This window comes from Aedes aegypti, chromosome 3 (assembly GCF_002204515.2).
Source record: "Aedes aegypti strain LVP_AGWG chromosome 3, AaegL5.0 Primary Assembly, whole genome shotgun sequence".
In the NCBI taxonomy this organism is placed as follows: domain Eukaryota; kingdom Metazoa; phylum Arthropoda; class Insecta; order Diptera; family Culicidae; genus Aedes; species Aedes aegypti.
This window is the reverse complement of record NC_035109.1, coordinates 300,528,723-300,554,256: the sequence shown is the minus strand read 5'-3', so window position 1 is coordinate 300,554,256 and position 25,534 is coordinate 300,528,723. Positions and strand designations below refer to the sequence as shown.

Genomic DNA, 25,534 nt, shown 5'->3' with positions numbered 1-25,534 from the left:
AATTTCTGATGATGTTCGAAACAAAGTTCTGGCGGATTCCTTGTTACTTTTCTTATCAGCTTTCTGCTGAGTTTTAACTAGTTGCACAGTGCATTCTTGGCGTATTCATAAAGATCTGCATAACAGATTTTCCAAAAATCGTGGATCTGTTCAGAAAGATCCTGCCTAAGACTGCATTAGGTAAGAGGAGCCACATCAGTTTGCATGTATTTTATCCTAGATTTATTTGAATAGTTTTCAGAATATTCATTATGCTTTACCCGTGGCACATCATGTTTTGTTCAAATAACGAAACATTTTCAAAAAAGGTTTTCGGCGAAACCTATTTCTTGTGCTCTGGGATAGCCAGATCTGTTGGTAGCGGGGGAACCTGTACGTGATGCTCAGGGGAGGAAACACAGGGTCTATTCCTCATTAATTGGCTTGTTCTGTCGAATTCATGTAGATTGAAACGTTGCACAATAGGTTTTGGACATGAAACTGAAATGTCCCCTAAGAGGCCTTGGCGAAACCAGTTCCAGGTTTGTTATGGATGTAAAACAAAAATATCTCCAAGGAGGCCCTGGTGGAACATGTGCTTGGAGCTATGAAGTGGCCACATCACATGTTTATAAGTCGATTCTTCTTTTATTGACATGTTTTTTACAATTCACAAAGATTGAGACAAAAGCAGAAATATCCCCAAAGCATCTCAAAGTTATTCTCGGGTCAAAATGATCGATTTTTTTTATATGGAAAGCACTTATTCTACCATACCAAAGACATGTGAAAAATTTAATCCAAATCGAAGACTATCAAGCAATATTTTTATTTTTTCGACTCATTCTCGATGGAGTTCGTCTTTATTACCTAAGCAAGTTGAATATTGAAGAGACACGGACACCGTTTTCAGCTATTTTGCTGCACACTAGACAACGGACAAGCATGCTCCACTGGCATTTCTGACGAAAGGTTACAATGACTGAAGCGGGAATCGAACTCACACCTCATAACCGGATGCGCTCACTGCCTGACGACATTATAGGCGCTCGGCAATGGAGCCTACAAGTGTATCAAGCAAATCTATCCCATTACCCCGAATGCCATTTCCCCGAACGACATCACCCCAAATTCCATTACCCCGAATGGAAAATCCCCCAATATAAAATAATCTTGACATGATGATATTGATGACATTTCCCCATGATATTGGAATTCGGGGTAATGTCATTGGGGGTGATGGGTCGTTCGGGGTTTTGGAATTCGAGGTAATGACGTTCGGGTTAATGGCATTCGGGGTAATAGGATAGAATCAAAGACAGATAATAACGGTCAACGTAATCTTGGTTCGATGCGAATTACTGGAACACTATGGAAAAGCTTTCTTTTCAAGCACAGTGTTGACACTGTTTTCAAAATCGGAGAACTTCCGTCAATGTGTGAGATCAAGTTTAATTGGAGTCCAGAAACATACATGGTAGACGGAACAATGTACCAATAGCCCAAAGCTCTCAGAAACAAAACAAAAATACTGTCTTTGCTGACCACCCAGACAACCAGAACGTACATTTAACGAACTCATTATTTGCGTTATGCGATGCTTATATGTGCGAAGATTCCGTATAAGATGTCGTCAAAAGGCCTTGCGCACAAAAGTGGAGGTGATATATGTGCATAATTTATATGATGAAAATTGACATACAATGCGAGTGTACAGATTTTATTACGAATCAATCTGTAACCTTAAACGACTTAGTGTATGATAACAAACTTGATTTGACAGCTGCTACGGGTTGATTCGACTTCCTTTCAACGTTTATATGGAACGAAACAAGCGTTCTAAGCGAGGAATTCATCAATCAAACGATTTCGTTCACCATGTTGAGCGGGTGTGATGTAATTCGCACAAGTAAACGACTTTTTACGTAAATTGTTATTCGACTTCTGGTTGTCTGGGCACCCAATGCTTCTCGCATTAATTGCCTCAATAGCTTCATACAATCATTAGTGGTAACAGCGATATCCACAATACAGGCGTCCACTGAAAATAATCCACAAGTTCGATCCTAATTCTTTTCAACGTGAATCTGTCGTGTCGAATTGCAAAGTGTAATGACGTGTAAAATTTGTGATTCTGTTAAGGATTTATTTTGGTTCGATAGCAAAGCCTTTTACACATGTTTTAATCGTGTTTTACAATGGTGATATCCATCACTAGTAGAAATAGATTGCCGATCATGACAAGGGCTCATATTTGCCATTCACGCGTGACATGTTAAATCAAAGTTATTTTTGCGGAAACTGGACGCCCGTAATGGGTGCCTGAAAACAGAACATCATTCAATCGCTAATAAATCATTCAGCCACGTTTTTTATAATTTGCAAATTAACGTGTTTTGCACTTAATTTTGGATTGCCGATAGCAACTGGTTTCACACGTCCGATTGACGGGTTTTACAATTAGTGAAAATTCACTTGTGAAACACATTGTTCGAGCTTGTAGAATGTTTTCAGTGTGGAACGTCCTTTCTTGGCAACGACACTCCAAACGATTTTACCTATAACCCTGAATCGAAACGATTGGTAGGTTATCCGTATCTTCTTTCCTTTGGATAACCTAATAGTCAAGATTTTTTCAATTGTCTTCAACCCCAAAGTCTGCACAATGCACCAGGCTATTTTAATATTTTTATCATATCGCTGATATTCTACATGAATACTAATAAGAAAATACCAGAATAAATATAGGTGTTTCCAGGATGCTGTTCAATATTGGCTGTGCAAGCACTAAAATGAGATTAGAATAACAAACGTATGAAATTTAATCTATCCAGAAAATCACATTGGGCCAAACAAACTAGAATTGATTAGTAATAAAAACAAATCATCTTCCTTTTAAGTTTCCTACAGCTTTCCAATAAAAATTGATACGATGGACATGAATGTGAAATTTTATATTCATCCTCCTAAACGTGAGATTTTTTTTATGAAACTTCGCAAAATTTGAACGGATTTTAGATTTTTCTGCAGCTTTGGAAATAAAATGTATTTGAGTTTTACTAAAAATATAAGAAAACTCGAAAGACGGATGATTCATCGTGATGATGGCGCTAGCTCAGAAAACAAATGTTTTCTGATTCCACTAAACGACTTTGACAAGGGCTCCTAGTACCGACCCCTTTGACGAGTATCGGTTCTATAGTACTGTAACTCTCAGTACCGGTAGTACCGGCAAAATACTGCTACTGGAAGATTTTTTACAATATTTACAATTTCCAATTTCGTCAATAAGCACAGGTTTTCTGAAGCTTATTTATCAGTTTTATGAAATATAACACTAACAAAATATAGACTTTCAATAATAATGAGCAAACCGTTCCTTTATAAAGTTTTAAAACCCAAACGCAATGGTAGCGGAACGGCAACGGAAGTGGAACCGGTTCGGTCAGAATGAATCACACCATTTCGACTAAGCTTTCAATGAATGAAAGTGAACCAACACTGAGTCGACAAGAATGTTATAGTTCATGCTTGCGAACCGGTTCCGCTTTCCGTTGCTGTTTCGTTATCATTGCGTTTGGGCCTTAAATCATGAAATACTCAAAAATATGTGTTGAAATTAAAGTTTTGTCCAACTTGCTTAAGAATTACAAAAAGTTGCATGTGTATTTTGTCATATTGTACTGGTGCGGAAAATTGTTCAAAATGAATAATTTATCGGTTATTTGAATGTTTTCACCTTGTTTCTCATTCATAAAGCACGATTTAGAAATGCAAAAATACCATCAACAAATTTCATAACGCTAGAGGGGATAGATGGGTCACCTTATGGTGTTACAGCCCATAGAAAATTAGTAGAATGTTCTTACAAAAAGCATTACGAGAGGGAAGGTGGGTGTCGATATAGTAAAAAACAAGTAAAATAATGATCCAGAGGACGTTTGAAAAAAGTTTACCAATTATCGTTAAAAATAAATATTCGAAAAAAATACTTTTTTCATTTTTATTTTTTTGTTCCTTATTTATTTTTATCCCCCCCCTCGCATCTTCTAAATGGTCTCTGACATAAAAAGAATTAATATTTGTATCAGCCTAATGAATATTTAAGTTTGAGCAATACTTTAGAGAGTTTTTTTTTTCTGGAACAATTTTTTCCAGTGTAACGAAAAATCGATTTGAAATTATTTCAATTCCACCAGGCATTTCTTCTGTGATAGGTTGATTGCACAAAAATACAAATGTAAAAATTTTTGCATTACAAGTTAAATTCGACCCAGGATTTTGTATGTTATAAAATAGTTCAATTTTTAAAACACTTTTCAAAAATACAAACATATTTCAAAAGTCGTATAAAACTTTATATGCGTATGATGGCCCAAAAATAAAATCATTTCGATTTCGGAGATAAGAATATGTACACAACATTTCAAAACAAACCCCGAATCAATTAGAGGGTTAAACTGACATGTAACGAATAGCCCTTGATTCAATGCGCAACTTTACTAAAGTAATCATTCTTCCAAATCCTCAGCATCTCGAGGAAAAGAACGTCATAACTAACACTGTTCGACGAGATTTAGAATGAATTTCACAAAAACTTGTGATATAATCTAAATGAGTAACACACTTTTTTTTATATGTCTTCCTGTTTAAAGAAAAAAAAACAGACATTACGTGAAGTTTCGCAAAATTGTTTATCATAAATGTATTGATAAATTGTTTTTTTTTTCACTTTATCGAAAAGCATTTTTACTCATTTAGAGGATATGGGAATGGGGGTTCATAAATGGACACGTTTGGCCTCATAAGGGAAACGAGTAGTATTGTGCACAAACTGAATCAAAAAGAGCTCATGCCTGCCTCATGGCTGCAGCGACATGTCGAGTGGTGTCACAACAAAGGTGAAATTGTTGATTACTGAATTGATGGTTACTATTTTACGTTAGTCTGTAATTTCTAAGGATATTCTGATAACAAATGGATTTCACGATAGGTAATCTATTTTTAATGAGTACTTATCAAAATCTTTGGAAATCGCAAATAACAATATTATCACATTTTTCATAGACTTCGCAATCGGTTCCTGATAAACCGACTAGCTCATGTATGACCACTTACATGTCAGTGTCTAACCTAATTTTGTATGACTGCTAAGAGTTTATTAGACCAACCAGCCCATATAAATATAACAGACACATAAATTTTCCGTAGTCGTCGTATCCTTGTTGAAACCAAATGTTACTGGATTCCATTGCTCATTGCTTTATCTAATGGACCAAAGAATAAAATCCTAATCAAGCTTCTTCTTGAACCTATAGTAATTATTATATAATGAACCAGATGTGTGAAATAGAAAAAAAGTAGTATTTATATGGTGCACATCCTCACGTACTTGCTTAATGATCGTTAACATTCCAAATTCATATACAAAATAGATGCCAATATTCTTCTGAAACGGTGCACGTTTCCCTGAAGTCATCCAGTGCTAAAAAAATATTGATTTGATAAATTCAATGGTTGTATAAATTGAAATTAAAAAGATATTGATATTTTACTTATTACACTTTTTGTGATTAAAAATGCCAAATTTTCAAGCTTTATCAAAAAATAATCCAGGGGTGCTGCAAATCATTTGTAAATGGCATCTTTCTATACTTTTCTTGCACTTCAAGACCCATATAACGCGTCCCTGATCCATCCAAAAAAAATTTTTTGTCGAACAGTGTAATATATGGGCTCAACACTTTCTGAATAAGCACCATCATACAGTGAAATTCCCAGCCAATCGATGTTTTCTATTGCGAACCTTTCCCTGTATCAAATCTTAACCTAAGAAAATATTATTTTATATACAGTTAACTCTCCCTCATTCGATATTCTGTAACTCGATATCGAGTTAGAGAACCATAGTAAAAGTTAGTTTTCATGGCTACCTCGATGGTCCCTTGGATCACAGTTGCACTGGTTTAGTGTTCTGTAACTCGATACCTCCCTAACTCGATGGTCCCTTCAATATCGAGTAAGGGAGACTTGACTGTATAACTGTTTCTGAGATATGAAGGTCCAAAGTTTAAAAAATTCACTGTTTTTTGATCTTTTTTTCACAATTCCCTTCCGGAGGACGGACCTGGTGTAGTGGTTAAAACAGATACCTCTCACGCCAGGACCTATGATCCAATCCCATCGCCAAGATAGTCACTTTTGACGTAGAAGGTTATAGTGTCGTCTTCCTTCGGAAGGGAAGTTAAACCGTTGGTCCCGAGATGAACTAGCCTTGGCCTAAAAATCTCGTTAATATAGATAGAAAAATTAAACTAATGAAAAACCATACACCTCTCCTCCATTTTTTGAATTTTCTAATATTTTCTAGAAAAAAAGCATTTAATTTTTTTCCAAAACTGCAGAAAAATCACTAAGTAAATTACTATTAAAAAACTATTTCGCAAGAAAATTATAAAAAAAAAACATGCGCAAATAAAAAAAATCATGGAACTTCATCAACGTATGAGAAAACTAAACAAATCGGTCCACTAACAAAAAAGGTACATCCTATCAAAGGGCTCTGGGATAATCTTCTTCATCATCTTCTTGGCATAAAACTCCCACTGGGACAGAGTTTGCTACTCAGCGTAGTGTTTTAAGAGCACTTCCACAGTTATTAACTGAGAGCTTTCTTTGCCAAAGTTGCAATTTTCGCATTCGTATATCGTGTGGCAAGTATGATGATACTCTATGCCCAGGGAAGTCAAGGAAATTTCCATTACGAAAAGATTCTGGACCGACCGGGAATCGAAACCAGACACCTTCAGCATGGCTTGTTTTGTAGCCGCGGATTCTAACCACTCAGCTAATGAAGGCACCCTGGGATCATATTGACCCCAAAATACAGACAACGGGTCAAATTGTGTGTCATTTTCATAGTCTTTTCTTCGGCTAACGGTATAAAAGTTTGAAAAACAAAAAAAAAATACCAGAAAGTGCATTTATACAGATAAAATCTTGGAAACCAGTTTAAGGGTACCATAGTACCGTAATCCGGGGGCAAATTGATAACGATTTTACAAATTTTTGTTGTGTTATTTTTCGTAATTCGAATATTGTCAAATAAATTTCGACAAGATCAGAATTTCGTTTATGTATTAGATTTTTCATAAAATAATATTTGACATCATAAAATCAAAATGGCACACTGGGGCGGACTATATCATCACATTGATCACAAAGCAAGCACTCCTGAATCCATACCGGGACATCCCGGTATGGAAAATCCCGCGTTTTGACAAATTTTGGGATTTCCCGTTTCCCCGGATGCTAGTTCTGATATCCCGGCAATCCCGGGATTCCCGAAATTTCTGTAGAATTTGATGATAATTATTTAATTTCAATGAAAAATAATGACATTTTTCCTCACTATTTAGCTTTTTTCATAAAATAGAAGAGCATATTGAAAAAGAGAAAAACGAGTAATTACTCAATCTACTTGGTAAAAATCAGATACTTTTACTTGACTAATTACAAAATTGTAATACTTTTCCCTTCGAAACTAGCCGTTTTTATAAGCCTTATTTTGAGAAAGCTTATTTGAAAGTACACGCCTAAACTTCAGTCAATAATTTGCGGTAATCCACTTTTAGCATGTTGTTCTACAATACCTTCGTTGATTTTTTATTAGTTTCTTCTGGTCTAATGATGACTTTTCAAACGTCTGAAACAAGTTGCTTTGATATTATGACATAGTTATTATCATACTTACATTCATAAGTGTTATAGAGAATTTGAAAAATCCCTAGCAAACCTATTGATTCATCAGAATAAGAAAGTTTCATATGAAATGTGAGTTGTTATAATTAACAATCAATTAAACTTTGTAAATTACCTTTTTTTTATTTCAGTGAATAAACATTGTATTGTTGAATTTGCACTTCCATTTCAACCAAAATTCTAGTTTTATTGCAAATTTTAGAAATTCCTGTATCCTGGGATTTCCCGGGACTAGCTTAGATTTCTGTCCCAAATCCCGAGACGAGCAGAATGGCCGTGAAATGGATACTATAGCTTAGCTTAGCTTAGCTTAGCTTAGCTTAGCTTAGCTTAGCTTAGACTGACTACACATATCAATGGTTGCTATTCCGTGATTGACCGAAGTCAGTGAAAATGCACAAAGAATCAACTAGAAGTTCGGCTGGGATTGGCCATAACCTTCTTCAGTGTGCATAATTCAGTGCTTCTATTTATACAGGGTCAATAACGGCGCCGGCCACGTCCTTGCAGTCAGGTGGGATTGGAGGAAGGAATGTTAGTGTGTAACCTTTGCTATATGGAGACCGTGTTTACCTCTGCATCTCCACAAAGGTTACTGGGAGGGATGTTTGTTAATGGGGAGGATCGTTGGGTCACAGGATTCACTTTGATAAGCGATTAGACCAGGATAAATTATTTGACGCGAGCTAAGGATCGAACACTACCAACCTGCTTCGCGAACCGCGCCACTAATAGATCATGCCACGCGAGCGACGCGCGACACGATTGATCCTGCTCACATCACCCGCCCCCGCAGGAGCAAGTGACGCGAGCAAAGGATCAAACACTCAGAATGGCCGTGAAATGGATACTATAGTATAAATATATGTTTAATGTTGTTATTTTATGTGTTTTTCTTTTTTTTGATGACAAGCGACACGAAATGTCGAAATTGAGGTGGAAATTGTTGAAAACTACGGGGATGGGACATTTCGCATAAGGACGTTTTGCATACGGACGTTTGGCATAATGGATATTTGGCATAATCAGAATTGTATGCCTTCTATAAATGGTACCTGTTCTTGTAAGAAACTGCTTTATGCGAAACGTCCATTATGCCGAAAGTCCGTATACGAAACGTCTTTATGTGAAATGGGTCACCCCGAAAATTACCACATTAGACTACTTTTTAATATTGTTTTAGCGTTTAAGCGTGAAATAAATAAAACTTTTACCTACTCCTGTTGCCCTCTATTAAACACTGTGTCTGATGACAAACACCTCGAAATTTTTCGAACGTTTCTGTGTTAAATGTCGATATGTTGTAAGTATCAACTCTATTGCAAGTTACTTCGTTTGACGGTACTTTGTGTTCTAATGGGCATAGAAAATATGGATGTAAGAATATAAAAATTATATCGAATTTTGCTTGGGCAACGAGCGGGCGAATTCTTTTTTCCTACGATGGCCATTCTCCTAAACAGCGAGTAGCCAGTTCCTTCTAGCTTTCCGAAAAAAGCCAATTAAATTTGTGTAAGAAAGTTATGCAACGGTACGCTTTCTGATCCCTTTCACCGAAACAAAACAACCCGGTAATTAACAGTCTAACGAACAATGAAGTTGTTTGACACCAATCATCTTACCTTCATTGCTCGATTTCCTTGCAGATCCATTATGCTCTAACTGGACTAACTAGCTGGAAAACTCTTCCGTTCACTTTGTTCTGTGTTTTTCACTTCTTTTTCGCAGTTTTTTCTTGGTTTCAGAATACTTTTAGCAAGCTTTCAACGAAACGTTTTTATTCTCTTAGTTTTTCAAATCTTTGCTGAATAGAAGAAAGAAAAAAAAAACAGTTATAGCACTTTTTACGCATTTCTTCACATTTGAACTATGGCGAATCTTCCAACTCTAAAGCAAGATATACATCAAGACACTGATCAAACAATGCCAAATTTGGCATTCACTTTTCCGGACATTTAAAACAACGGCAGCGCGCATCAAGAAAATGAGAAAATTTATACAACGGGCACAGCGATCACTCGATGCGAAAAGAAACTAATAATGATGATGATGACGACGGCGATGAAGACGACAAACGAAGACAATTTCCTATTCTGCTGCTGCAGTGACTTTCCAGTTGGATGCTTCGCCTCTGACGACGTCTTTCGCACTTGTTCTTCGCTGGTTCCGAATTGTATGCAATTAGTTTGAGTGGCACCGATCTGCCCGATGCGAATCGTTCCGAGCAGGAGGAAATAGCTTTTGAATTATTATCTGTGACAGAATTGGGAGTGGCCCATTTGAACGTTTCGCATAAAGCAATTTCATACAAGAACAGATAGCATTTCAAACAAGGCATATAACTCTTTTTATGCCAAATGGTCATTACGCGAAACGTCCATGGTGAAACGGCCTTCTGAAAAATTTTCCACGCTCACATAATTTGAATATTTTCCTATCACTTTGCATTTTCGAAAGTATGGAGTTCACAGAAACCAATTTTTCCAAAGTTATTTCCTCCTATTCTGGATCGGTTCACAGCGTCTATGTAGCATGATTCACCCAAAGATAAATTTAAACTAGCGAAAAAATCGTAAGTAACGAAGCAAATCCAAGAAATGAATGCGATTAGCTTGAGTAAACGCGCACTGAAACAAAAAAGTAACAAAAAAAAAACAACCGGATAAGAACGCAAAATATAAAAATCGCGGATGTTTAAGTACAATTATAATGCCGGCGATGCGAAAATAAAATCAACGGAAGTCACGAGAGAGCGAGAGATTGAGACGGTGAGACGAGACTCGCCTTTTGGCCACCTACTTGAGACGGGCACGCGGATGGGAATAAACGACACCCGCCGAGAAACAATGAATTTATACGCTGACTTTTCGGGAAAGGCGCGTTTTTTCGGTATAAAAAAGCGCGATCTTTTAGTAGAGGAGAGTGGTTCAAAATGAGCGCATGGGGTAAAATTACTCAGTTTACATTTCAATGCAACTTTAAGTAGGGTGCAGAGCTAGAAGTTTACATTCTAACAAAATTTATAATAATTCTCAATTCTAAACTCCAAATTCCCAATTCGAAATTCGGAATTTTCAATTTTCAATTTTCAATTTTCAATTTTCAATTTTCAATTTTCAATTTTCAATTTTCAATTTTCAATTTTCAATTTTCAATTTTCAATTTTCAATTTTCAATTTTCAATTTTCAATTTTCAATTTCAATTTTTAATTTTCAATTTTCAATTTTCAATTTTCAATTTTCAATTTTCAATTTTCAATTTTCAATTTTCAATTTTCAATTTTCAATTTCAATTTTCAATTTTCAATTTTCAATTTTCAATTTCAATTTTCAATTTTCAATTTTCAATTTTCAATTTTCAATTTTCAATTTTCAATTTTCAATTTTCAATTTCAATTTTCAATTTAATTTTCAATTTTCAATTTTCAATTTTCAATTTTCAATTTTCAATTTTCAATTTTCAATTTTCAATTTTCAATTTTCAATTTTCAATTTTCAATTTTCAATTTTCAATTTTCAATTTTCAATTTTCAATTTTCAATTTTCAATTTTCAATTTTCAATTTTCAATTTTCAATTTTCAATTTTCAATTTTCAATTTTCAATTTTCAATTTTCAATTTTCAATTTTCAATTTTCAATTTTCAATTTTCAATTTTCAATTTTCAATTTTCAATTTTCAATTTTCAATTTTCAATTTTCAATTTTCAATTTTCAATTTTCAATTTTCAATTTTCAATTTTCAATTTTCAATTTTCAATTTTCAATTTTCAATTTTCAATTTTCAATTTTCAATTTTCAATTTTCAATTTTCAATTTTCAATTTTCAATTTTCAATTTTCAATTTTCAATTTTCAATTTTCAATTTTCAATTTTCAATTTAATTTTCAATTTTCAATTTTCAATTTTCAATTTTCAATTTTCAATTTTCAATTTTCAATTTTCAATTTTCAATTTTCAATTTTCAATTTTCAATTTTCAATTTTCAATTTTCAATTTTCAATTTTCAATTTTCAATTTTCAATTTTCAATTTTCAATTTTCAATTTTCAATTTTCAATTTTCAATTTTCAATTTTCAATTTTCAATTTTCAATTTTCAATTTTCAATTTTCAATTTTCAATTTTCAATTTTCAATTTTCAATTTTCAATTTTCAATTTTCAATTTTCAATTTTCAATTTTCAATTTCAATTTTCAATTTTCAATTTTCAATTTTCAATTTTCAATTTTCAATTTTCAATTTTCAATTTTCAATTTTCAATTTTCAATTTTCAATTTTCAATTTTCAATTTTCAATTTTCAATTTTCAATTTTCAATTTTCAATTTTCAATTTTCAATTTTCAATTTTCAATTTTCAATTTTCAATTTTCAATTTTCAATTTTCAATTTTCAATTTTCAATTTTCAATTTTCAATTTTCAATTTTCAATTTTCAATTTTCAATTTTCAATTTTCAATTTTCAATTTTCAATTTTCAATTTTCAATTTCAATTTTCAATTTCAATTTTCAATTTTCAATTTTCAATTTTCAATTTTCAATTTTCAATTTTCAATTTTCAATTTTCAATTTTCAATTTTCAATTTTCAATTTTCAATTTTCAATTTTCAATTTTCAATTTTAAATTTTCAATTTTCAATTTTCAATTTTCAATTTTCAATTTTCAATTTTCAATTTTCAATTTTCAATTTTCAATTTTCAATTTTCAATTTTCAATTTTCAAATGGCCTTAATGAATTGGAATAGCTTGAAATGGTTTAACATGTCTCAAAATGGCTTTGACAGGCTTAACATGGCTCGAAATGGTTTAAAATGACTTTAAAAGGCTTAAAACAGCTTTAAAAGCTTAAATGGCAAAAAAATGGCTTCAAATGGCTTTAAAGGTTTTAAATGGCTTACAACAGCTTAAACGCCTATTAAAAATTTGAAATGGCCTATAATAGCTTCAAAAGGCTGAAAATGGCTTGAAACACTTAAAATGACTTTGAAAGGCATCAAGCGGCTTTGTCAGTCTTAAAATGGCTTTGAAAGGCCTAGAATGGCTTAAAAAAGCTTAAAATGGCTTAGAAGGCTTGAAATGGCTAAAATGGCTTTAAAAGACTAAAAATGATTTTAAAAAAGCTTCAAACCCCTTCTCAGTCTTAAAATGGCCAAAAATGGCTCAAAATGGCTTTAAACGGTTTAAAATGGCTAAAATAGCTCAAAATGGCTCAAAATGGCTTAAAAATGTTAAAAATAGCTAAACACGGCTCAAAATGGCTTGAATTGCCATTAAAATGCTTCTTCTTCTTCTTTTTCTTCTTCGAAGAAGAATTTACGTCCCTACTGGGACAGAGCCTGCTTCTCAGCTTTGTGTTCTTATAAACACTTCCACAGTTATTAGTTGAGAGCTTTCTATGCCAAAGTTGCCATTTGCGCATTCATTTATTGTGTGGCAGGTACGATGATACACTATGCCCAGGAAGTCAAGGAAATTTCCATTAAGAAAAGTTCTTGGACTGTCCGGGAATCGTACGCAGACACCTTCAGCATGACGTTGCTTTGTAGCCGCGGACCCTTACCACTCGGCTAAGGAAAGCCCCCATTCAAACGCCTTTATAAATCTTACAATGGCTTTTAAAAGCCAAAAATGACTCAAAATGGCTTCAAACGGTTCAAAATGGCTAACAATGGCTCAAATTGGCTTTAAATAATTAAAAATAGCTTTAAAAGGCTTAAAATGGCTAAAATGGCTTGAAACGGTTTATAAGTCTGAAAATGGCTTTTAAAGGCCTATAATGGCTTAAGAATTGCTCAAGCTGTCTTAAAACGACTTAAAATGGCTTAAAATGTTTCAAAATGGCTTAAAACGCCAATAAAAGGCTAAACATAGCTTGAGAAGGCATAACACGGCCTAAATTAGCTTAAATGACTTTGAAAAGTTTCAAACGGCTTGATAAGCATTAAATGGCTTTTAGATGCCTAATATGGATCAAAATGGCTCAAAATGGTTTAAAATGGCTAAAAATAGCTTTAAAATGCAGAAAACGACTGTAAATTGCTTTTCAAGGCTTCAAACGGCTATATAAGTCTTTAAATAGCTATAAAGACCTTAAATGGCTCAAAATGGCTTAAAATGCCTTTAAAAATAGCTATAAATGTACCAAAATGGCCTAAAACGGCATTGACTGGCCTAAAATGGCTTTAAAAACCTTAAAATGGCTAAAATTGACTTTGAAAGGCTTCAAAAGACTTTAAAAGTCTTGTGGAATTCGTGGCCGTGTGGTTAGTGTCACCAAGCATTTAGCCGCATCGTGTCAAGGAGTGTGGGTTCGATTCCCGCTTCAGTCCGGAAAACTTTTCATCAGAAAATGACTGTGCCACTGGGCGTTGCTTGTAGTCCGTTGTCTAGTGTGGTGCTTCCTTTAAAGGAAGCCACGCCACTGGAAGCATTAACGTCTAGGTGTCTTTAAAAAAAGGCCCCAAATTGTTCAAAATGGCTCAAAATGGCTTAAAATAGCTTAAAATAGATTGAAATGGATTATTTAAAACTATTTTAAAATGCTTAAAATTGCTTAAAATGACCTAACATTGCTTGAGATAGCTTAAAATGGCTTGATATGCCAAAATGGCTCTAAAAAACATAGAATGAAATGGTTTAAAATAGCTTAATATGACTTTTAATGGTTTAAAATGGCATGAAAAGGCTTATGGCTCAATTATTAAAAATCAACAAATTACTCTAAACAAAGCATTTCCTCACAAAATTGCCTTCTTTTAGTTGTTTTCCGCGATTCAAGGTGTTTTTAAGTTCAAAAATAACTCGAAGGATATATTAGTTATAAGAGTTTAACCTTCATGTCCCGCTTCAGTGCTCACAATTTTAATTAACGGTATTTCTAATACTACCGAACATTGTTCACTTGCCGATCAATGTTACCCCAAATTAGCTATATCATAAAAAAATCATTGAACATTTTTTAAGCATGCTTAAATTTTTCGAAAAAACAATCTTCAGAGATTGGTTGAGATGGGTGCCAGAAATATATAAAAAAAACTGATCAATGTTACGGATTACGGTGTGTTTTTGTTTTCTATGTAAACATCAACGATTTCACCGTTGATGTTTATATAGAATACAAAACACACCGTAATCCGTAACATTGATCAGTTTTTTTTCGGATATTTCGATTTTTTAATATATTTGATTCGAGAATAGAAAATATTGTGAACTACTGTGTAACGTTACAAGCTTCTAGTATAACTTTGTTATTTTGTTAAATCCAATTGATCCTATATAGGCATATTAAACCATCTTCCCCTACCCACCATCACCAGAGGCAACAAGCAATCTGTTGTATAGTCGTCGAAACGTCGTCGTCGTCGTTGCGTTTTGTTTGATCTATAGGGCCGTGGTGTGGTACCGAGAGTCAACAAGAGTACGGTGCGCGAACTTTGGCAGCTTCTCGGTTCAGCGGAACGCGCATTTGACGGTCGGTTTGATGGGTTTATGATGGGCTCAGCTTTGTCCCACCCCCGCCTGTTTTTTTCTCTATTAGAGTAGGTACACTTGTTGCACTGAGGTCGGGTCGGGCGGTTGATGGCACTACCTTGGAGAGTGCTTTATGCTGTTCCATGTCGAGCATTCGGTTTGGGATTAGGTGGATGTGTACGTAACGTGCACAGTGGAAAATTGGTGACTGACTTATCATGTAACAAAATTAGTTTCATGAGTTTCCTCTAGATTTTCATTAGAGGACTCAGGAATAACTCGATTAATCCTGCAAAACCAGATTAAAACCATAATAATAATCTTATAAAGGCTAATTAATGCAAGTTAATCTGGGCCACGCTTCAGTAGGTTTTCATGGCTATTTTTGGAGATTTTCTTAAATGTTGTCTTATCAACGAAAGTTGATCATCGTTTATGGGAGAATCATAAGCTTCGCTTTAAGCGCGTCGATCTTATAATATTCTGTTTTGCTTGCAAAAAATTCCTGTAGATTACAATAAATCAAATCCAACATCATCCGATTTATTTTAATGTTGTTTGATTTTCTAAAGATGGGGAATATTCATTGAAACGTAATGAATATATTTTAGTTAATTAAATTGCAAATCAATTACCCTGCTCTAATTTGAGCTGCCGTGCTCATTATATTGGTGATATCCTGCATGATACTTTCAAAAATACAGAACGCTACTCTCGCATTGCAATACATTTAAAAATGTTTTCTCTAATGTTGTCATTACCAAACAACCTAATACAGGAAAACAAGTACGACGGTGAGCCTCATGTTCCAAAAATATTTTAAAAGTGTAATTTTAGTTCCAAAACTTATCTCTAAAATAAAAATTCTGGGATCCCATTTCGGTTGCATTGATGAAATTGATCACTCGTCAATGCGATTAATTCAAGTTTTAAAAGGCGTAGCAGCTGCTTACGAAGATTTCGTCAATTTCAACCAGTCTTCTAAGAACATCCTTCTACTCCCAGATTTAAACAAGCATGCATTGAAATAATCTTAAAGCGTAGGATCGTTTTGAATCCCGTTTTTTCCAATCTTAGCGTGCGTGATTCATACAAGGATTCAATCCCATGATTGAATCTCGTCATTACGCTCATAGGCAATCGAGTCAAGCTAAAATGCTCTTCGTCTGAAATTTTTGACGTTTCATTGGGAATTGGGACAAATAGAACCTGCCTACCGAACATGAGATGAAGTGAGATGAAAGGCAATGAAGTTCAGCAATAAGGATAGAGGAGATATGGTATCATACCACAGCAAAATTCCACTAGATACTTTTGATCATTTCCACTCAGGGAGATATTAATCAAGACAAAGATTTGAAAGACAGAGTTTCGTTGAATCCTGACATGTTTCAATGGAAATTCAATCTAAATTGTCCTGATTCATATTTTCTGTTAAGGAGCTTGGAATCCCGTCTACATGTGAATTCATTACGTCAGGTCAGAATGTTACTAGAAGTTGTCGCTAGTTTCCTGAAGCCATTCACTGGAAACAGCTGTGCATTATACATTCCTGTCAGACAAAAGTTTTCAATCGATATGGAATAAAATTGCAATGCTTACTCGATTTATTCACCCGGCTAATAATCGATCAAGGATTGAATCCTGGGATTCAATCCTCTCGTACACGTGGCATGATTCATTGCATGCCTAGATTTGAGAAAATGATGCGCGCGGAAAAAATCTTGGTCTGATGGCTTTTGAACTCAGCAGCTCTTGGTGTGGGATTTTTTGAAGACTGATTTCAACGATCACGAAACTCACGTGTTTGCGTTCGACTACTTCTTGGATATGGAATCGGCCCATTATTTGGATTGCCGTCGGCTCTGCTCTGTCTGCTACCCAATTGCTGTTTTTGGGAGGAACCCAATACTAGAGATGGGCAAAACAGTTCTTTTCAATGAACAGTTCTCGCTCGTTCCGTTCTCGAAAACGAACTACAGTGAAACCTCCATGAGTCGATATTGAAGGGACCATCGACTCATGGAAATATCGAGTCATGGAACAGCATTCCTTTGGAAAGCTGCTTCTAGGGACCATCATAGTAACCATGAAATTTTGTTTTTAGTATGGTTCCATGAGTCGATATCGAGTCATGGAACATCGACTCATGGAGGTATCACTGTAGTTCTTTTGAACCGTTCTTTCGTTCTTTTGAGAAATCTTTTTTATTTTTACCTTAAGAATAATGTATGACGTCAAAAGTAAAAAAAAATCATCTAAATGATGATTCTTTTATTGAATAGATAGTTTGTGCTAAATAAAATTGAACAAAATGCATTATTTTGGAACTTTATCGTTCTTTAGTCGCTTCGTTTCTCTTTGCCGTTCGATCGGCGAGAACGATGAAATGCATACCGAACGGTTCTCTTCTTCACATTCGTTCATTCGCAGTTCGCGTTCAGTAAAGCGTGCTTGCTGAACTACCGTTCTCAAAAAAAGAACTATGACTCTTTCGTTCACCGCAAAGAACTAGTTCTTTTGAACCGTTCGCGAACGGTTCGCCCATCTCTACCCAATACTGTTCTGCAATGATCGCAATGTCGCACTTTGTTTGCGTTGTTGACTGCCACAACAGTTGTTGAGGTTCACCTGCATCATCTTCATCATCATTACTGCCCTGCCTTCGCTTTCTGATATTTGTGGCATTTGAAGCCATCCGTCGTATGGGCGTTACCATCCTCCGCTTTACATAGCAGGCACCTAAGTGTCTTCAGACTGCCCCTGCCAACGTGATCTTTTTCACCACATTTCCTGTAGTGTTTGGACCTGTCTGCTGCCCTTCTATGCGTACTTGTCCCATGAATTCTATGTAAACCTTACACACTTTGAAAATATCACCGACTCCGGTAATTTTTTTACCGAAATATAAACCGCTGAGCGCTCGGTAATGCTTCCGGTAAAGTTAAGAATAACCGAACAATCCGTAATTTGAATCAAAGCGCAGCTGTCAAAATATTACAAATCGTTCGTGAATGGTTACCGAACGATTTGTTAAAATTATTACTGAACGTATTGTTCATATTTGCAGGCCGTAAGGGTAGGATGATTAAAAACAAAATAAGAATGACAGTTCTTTCTGATGTTTCATGAAATAATCTAATTTATTTCGAGAACTTTATTTATTCGGTTTGACATATTTAATTTTTATGTCAATATAATTTCACTGGAGGCCACCATCAAACTAAAAGCAAGCTGCAAGTTCAGCGCAATTGAACATCCACTTAATGAAACATCCCAGCTGGACGTTTGCAGTTAGTCGCCCATTATAGTGGACAAAGTTGGTGCCGCCGATTCCGTCTTGGATGGGTCAACTTCCGTCTAGAAAAATAACGATTTGGATTATTTTGTGGGAACAGTTATTCGATTCTTTTACCTTGAACGATTCCCGACAGTGCATTTTCCGTTCTAGCAGTTCTTGCTTGCACAAATAAATATGGCGGTGTAAAAATCTCAAATTACCATTTGTTCGGTAAAGCACTGTAGTACTAGGTACCGAAGTGTACGGTAAGGTTTTACTGGCCACGGTGATTCTGAACGGTTCACAAGTTCTTCGGTAAATGAATTGACGATTTCGGTGAAAACAAACAAACATTCGTTGAATTTTCCTAATTGTGTACGTTTTTTCGGTACAGCTTGTTTGGAATACCGAAACATCAGTTAAATATTCATTTACAGTTCGTTTTACGTAACAAATTTTACCGAACAACGAAATAAAATCTAAGTGTGTATGGACAGCGGGACAAATATGCGTAGAACAGCAGTCTGGGCCGGTGGCCGAAATCCATGCATCTGAAACATCTCTCCACCGAATTTGTCTCCCGATGGAGCAGTTTCAGCGGGCAGACCGACCATCCCACCTTGACCTTACCAGCCTCGACGATTTTTTTGGCTGATGCGACTGGTAATCGGATCGTCGCTATTTCCATACTCCCGTACGCTTTCCTCAACCGGATGGACTGCGGTGCTTCTTCTAAATTGCATTGAGACAACAGTGCACCCCTCACGTCGTCTTCAGTTGTGATCTCGTCCAGTTCTCTACATCGATCAGTGCCTCCTGGGGTAAGGCGCTGGCACTAGCCTCGTTGCCCAGCGACTTCGCGACGATCTCCCGGCAGGCCGAACTCTTGATCGACGGATCTTTTTGAGCTCGAAGAGCATTTAACTTTTCCGGGTGCTCCGGGTTATCATCACGTTTTCACCCAGCTCCTTCAGCTCTGGATCCTCCCTCACTCTCCTGAGAATCGCTGCGTAGCTTATCTTGTCACTTGCCTCAATGACAAGAGCAATGCCCTTAAACCTTTCACGAGGTGACCTTCGCTTTTCTTGCTTCTTCGGTTCCTTTATTTTCCTATTCCTCTCCTTACCCCTTCATCTCCTTTTGGCATTTTACGGTGCACCATTCACTGCCCTTCTGCTTGCTGCCGCACTCATTGTCGCTTCTCTGCTTTTTGAAATCTTCCTGCTCTCCTGGTGTATCCCTCGTTCTTTCCTCCAAGCGGGTGGTCGGATTGCTCCTAGGCGTGTCTCACAGGAGACGCTGTTGCATTCACCAGAGTCAATACCTTTTCGGCTTTTCCGCTCTAATCCGCAATTCCTTCGGATCTCCGAGATTCCTGCATGATCCTGAGGTGGACAGGTCTTGACGAGCTCATAGAGTTCGTCAACCTTCTTCTTTACTTCCGACAACTCTGACTGCTCATGCTGCCGGTCGTCTTGAACAAAAAATGATGAGTGCCAAGGTTTTATCAGGACGGTGGCAGTCTCCTCATAGTCCTATTCGCCGTTTTCCCCTCTCTGACATCTGCTTTCGAAAAATTTCATACTACTACTAGTGATGTACTGATAGGGGAATTCGGGGTAAAACCGACACCCTAAGCTTATTGATAAAATTTATGTACTTTAGCTTGTTAAACGAACCCAAAATTGTTGTAGAATCACATATTGGTTATACTGCCCATACTCGCATAACAGTCCCATTTATATAGGAAATCCCATAGAATATGGGACTGTTATGCGAGTATGGGCAGTATAAATCTATCAATCCTTGTAATCGCTGGATGATATATTAAGGTTATATAGTAATTTAAATCAAATTGATATTGCATCATTTTTAGGTGAGACAATTGAGAGTGCGGGTAAGATCGACACCCTGTTGGGGTAAAACCGACACATGCACTTTGAGTAAAATTTATACGTTGTAAACATCACCATCACATTTCATATTCGAAAGAATGCTTTAAACATGACTTTCGACATTTATGACCCCTTCCTCTGAAGGATCATACACATATTACGTAAATTATTGAGGAGAGGCCAAAGATCCACTAAATAAATGTGAAAATTTCAAATGGATTATAAAGTTGGGGTGAATACACATGGATATTATTAATTTGTGTTCATGTAATGTTTACCTAGATAAAGTTGTAGCGAATAATTGGTTGTGAAAATAAATTCTGTTTCATTTTTACAAAACAGAAAAGTGTAATTATTTTTAGATAATAAAAACTGTCGAACCATGAGGGTTTGTAAATAAATAATAAGATTAATTTATGTGAAAATATTTCAAATTCTGTTAATTCTTCCATTTTTTAATGAGAAATTTTTCTTCAAGCTTCATCAAATAAGTTGAAACGTGATAACATAAAAATATTTTTTTTAATACTTAATGATAGCTTGTAACAAGTTACATAGTGTCATATTAAGTTCGCCGTCCATGAACGTCACTGGAATTCAAAAATAAAGACTCTCATAAACTACAGAGATAGTCCTCCGATTAGAAAGATTCCCTGAAATTAGATTATGAAGCAAAGAAAGGTGTCGATTTTACCCAAAATGAAAGTGTCGATCTTACCCCGAGTGGACATTTATTTTTCAATAGCGTTTTCAGCTGTCGTAAAACCAAAAACTAATTTCTCCTTCATGTTGTATCAACGTAATAATAGTAAATGATGAAGTAGACGCAGAACAAATAATGACATTTAAAAAATTTCACATGCGAAATAGTTAAAGAAAAACAGCCAAATATTGCAATTGCTGTTGCTTCTATGTTATCCAATATGATTTTGTTGTTTATTTTGGCAGTTTATTGGCAGCGTAAGTTCTAATGTCATTCGAAACACAACATTTCACAAGTTAAGATAGAGCGTGGTGGAAACTGTATGAAAATCTGCTCAAAACATGAAAAATCAAAGGGTGTCGATCTTACCCACAGTGTCGGTTTTACCCTGATTTCCCCTACTAGAACAATCAATGATGGACAAATACACAGATTCCAAAACATTTGGACATTGTATTGTAGGCCACTACTGTTTCAGATTAATGTTTCTGGCATACATAATCAAGGTATGATGTTTAAATTCATATTTCCAAATTTAATAGTGCACATTACAATATTGATAATATTTATCATAAATAGGTATCAATAAATTATGGAACTTACTATTTTATTTCACATTTGTTCCAATGTTTCAACATTTGGATGAGTTACATCATTGGTACTATACCAAGGAGAAAGCTTCAGAATCATTTTCAAAATTTTATTCTGAACTCTCTGCAGAGCTTTCTTCCTGGTATTACAACAGCTAGTCCATATTGGTACAGCATACAACATGGCTGGCCTGAAAATTTGTTTGAATATCAAAAGCTTGTTATATCCGCAAACAAGGATTTTTGACATCCCTGAGGTAACTCAGGTAAGTCAGGTGTGAAAATATTGTATAATATTGGTCCCAAAATGCTGCCTTGAGGAACACCAGCTCTTACAGGAAGTCTTTCAGACCTGGAGTTCTGATAATTAACCTGAACTGTACGATTTGACAGATAACTTTGAATTATTCTAACAATGTATGTTGGAAAATTAAAGTTTTTTAATTTTACGATCAAACCTTCATGCCAAACACTGTCGAATGCTTTTTCTATGTCTAGAAGAGCAAGACCAGTAGAGTAGCCTTCAGATTTGTTGGAACGGATCAAATTTGTCACACGTAAAAGTTGATGACTGGTCGAATGTCCATGGCGGAAACCGAACTGTTCATTGGCAAAAATTGAATTTTCGTTGATGTGGGCCATCATTCTGTTCAAAATGACCTTTTCAAAAAGTTTACTGATGGTGGATAGCGAAGCTTCTGCAGGATTTTTGTCTGGTTTTAAAATTGGAACAACCCAAGTAGCAATTTTAGTTTTACGAATTACTTCCAGGGAGCTATAAATAAACGCCCATAGACCATGGTCAAAGCACTGTTGCCTTCATCGCATCCCCCAAAACCTCTTGCAGATTAGAACATGACTAGTTGGCCCACTCTGAAAAAGGCTATGAAGTGTATAATTATGTCACACGAATAGAGCAAAATGGCATTTATGGTACCTATTTCGAGGCCACCTGTTCTAGATCAATGTCGCTTCATCTTGAAAATGATTTTATCATAACATCGATCTTGCCGGATTTATTCCAACGTAAACAAAATAAAATAAGATAGAAAACACGGCTGTGATAGTTTATTTCGTAGTGCTTTTTATTTGAAGTGATTTATTTGGATGTAGTGCCCAAAACTTTCGTGCCGAGTGAGATTTACTGTGAAATGTGATGAGAAAGAAGTAAATTTGCCTGTGCCCCCTCTGAAAGTGTCATATTTCTAATTATTTAGCATTTGCTAAAACAAACCGCAAGGTGGAAAATTGAACATTTCTTGGTTTGATTAGGCAGCGATTGTGCTTTAAATTATATTCAGTCAGTTAAATCATCACACCATAGCATCTGATGAGCGAATTCATGGAGATAATATGATTTGAAGAAGTGAAATTGTGGCAACCGGAGTGTAATTAATATGGCGGAACCATAATTGATAGATTGTCATCGACAAATGCTGTTTCGCCATCATAAATACACAAATAAGGGCGCACTGTTATGGTTCGGCATTTGTGGATGTAAAATTGCTTCAAAAAATGCTGATTGAAGATGATTCAGCTTTTTTTTTCGATTTTATGGTTACCAAGCAGCATTCAACAAAGTTTGCAGTTTGGGTACGCTATTATGAAGAATATACGCAAAAAAATGAAAACGGACATTAGTTCGTCATTTTTTTGTCAGGAATAAGTGTTTGCAATGCATCTGAAGAGCCCAAATATCGATTTAAAAGGCATAAATAAGGTAAGTTATCAAGATTAAAGTGCAAGTCAATCAGTTTAAAAGCAGCTTTTATGACAACAAGGAGTATTATACCAATCTTTTATCATAGCCATCACAAATCAGTATCATTCAGCCACCACTAGCAGTTTAAATGAGGTATTTTATGCTGCAATAAAGCTGGTTTTGTAGCCAAAAAATTTTAACTTTATAGTTTGTCTCTAGAAGGTTTTGAAAACAACAAAGAGCTGACTTACAAAATATCATCTTCTAGAAACGTTAAATGTCGCCTCTAGCTATCATAGCATTCACGTAACTGTCTTAAAACATTAATAAATCCACACGAATGCCAAATTGATGTGGAATTGTTACTTGGGAACCTTAACATTTTTCCATTTGCCAGGAAAATATTCTAATTGAAAACATTTGTTATATATATCAACTATAAATGGTAAGCTACTTTCTGGTGAGGATGTAGAAAATTCCATCATCGCCAGGAGCTTTAATGATTTTGAATTTTTAAATAATAGTTCTCACTTCTTCCAAATCAGTCTCCCAGGAATTTTCGAATAAGTTCTCTTGATTAAGCATATTACCGAAGTCCTGAGTAACTTGATTTTCAATTGGAATTGTAAGTCCTAAAATAAAATTGTGCGCGCTTTCAAACGATTGTACCCCGTTTGGCATAAAGTCGTTTGGCATAAAGCCGTTTGGCATAAAGTCATTTGGCATAATGGTCATTTGGCATAATGATTGACTTAAAATGAATATCGGCATTTTTTAAGTTTTTACCGAGATCAACACCACCAAAAATTTTTGATAGATTCTCAATAAGCGTGGTGTTCGTTTAGAGGTTTTCCAAGCTATGAATGTCAAAAAATTTTGTGGCATTAGAGAGCATCACTGAATAAAACTCGTGACGGGTCTGGTGGAAGATCTTTTCGGAGTCATAATTTTCTCTAAATCCAAGAAGAGGGATTCCACGGAGGCATGCAAGTCGATTCTGATCGACCATTTCAAAAATATCTGGAACTTTGCACAGTTTTTCAGTTCCATCTAAATCGTCATTTTCCGATATCAAATCTTCAAGTTGAGTCACGACTAACTTTTCAAAAGGGTGTATGTGAAAATGGTTCAAAAATATTCAAAAAGCTGCACAGCAAAAACGGTTCGTTCGATTGTTAGACAACTAAAGAAACAAAGTTAGACAACTAAATAAAAATTCCAAAAAAAATACACACAGTAAAAAAAAAATTTTTTTTTGCATTAAAAAAATGATGTTTTTTGTCACAAAAACTCAAATATCTCAAAACCCTATCGGAATACCAACGTGAGGGAAAACGGTCCATTATATTAGCTATCTACCATAAAAATTTGGTGATGGTAAGCCAATAAACAAAAAAGTTATGGCATTTCAAATATTTCACAAATTTGACACTTAGTGAAATTTTTTTTTTCTTTGTTAATTTTCTTTAGGACCGCAGATTGTTGCTGAATTTTTTGTTAAGGGTACCACATGAGGTTAACAAGTTGTTTTCATGATATTTTATTTAATTATTCATAACTATTATAGCATCTATTAGAAAGTTAGACGCGATCCAGTGTTGTGATCTAAAGTCTTGATAGTGTCATATTTTTTATTGTACGTAACTGAAGAAAAATTCTCTCAATAGTGTTGAAACCTTTTGATAAAAGAAACCTATAAGAAATCTAATATTGAAGACAAAAGCTACAAAAAAAGTTTTCTATACAGGTATACGACTAGTTTACCTGCACAAAGTTTACCTCGTAGAGAACAAGGCAGGTCTATACCCAGGTGATCTAGTATACGTAAAGCAGGTCGGTTTTCTCGGCGCTGGTTTTCTCCACAAAGTTAAAATCTGATTACACCTGGGTATAGACCCGCCTTGGTAGAGAATAGACTTTGTTAATCATATTTGGGAGAAAGCGAGTAACTTCAACAACATCAAAAACATGATAGGTACATACCATGAACATACTCACGAAAAAGCTAAAAATATACTACCACTATGGTTATAAAAGATTTAATTGTAAAATTTTTCTTCAGTCAAGCAAACGACACCAAACTAGTCAGTAAAAACTTAAAAGTGATTTTGTTTATTAAAATCTAACGAGCAACATGAGTAGTCGCTTTCTCAACTG

The 25,534-nt window shown here is 35.2% G+C and overlaps 1 protein-coding gene across 6 annotated transcripts in view; it reads right to left on the bottom strand.

Annotated features, from left to right (window-relative positions):
• LOC110678523 (prisilkin-39-like) overlaps positions 1–10,563 on the bottom strand; it is a 57,661-nt gene extending 47,098 nt beyond the window's left edge. Inside the window, exons 1-2 of one of the 6 annotated variants that reach the window (XM_021851506.1) lie at positions 10,540–10,563; positions 9,363–9,544 (exon numbers count right to left, since the gene is read on the bottom strand). In XM_021851506.1, the coding sequence (XP_021707198.1) occupies positions 9,363–9,392 (30 nt within the window). In that variant the 5' untranslated portion in view covers positions 9,393–9,544; positions 10,540–10,563. The other 5 variants (XM_021851509.1, XM_021851507.1, XM_021851504.1 and 2 more) reach the window with 5 other exon arrangements.
• Between the last annotated feature and the right edge of the window lie 14,971 nt (positions 10,564–25,534).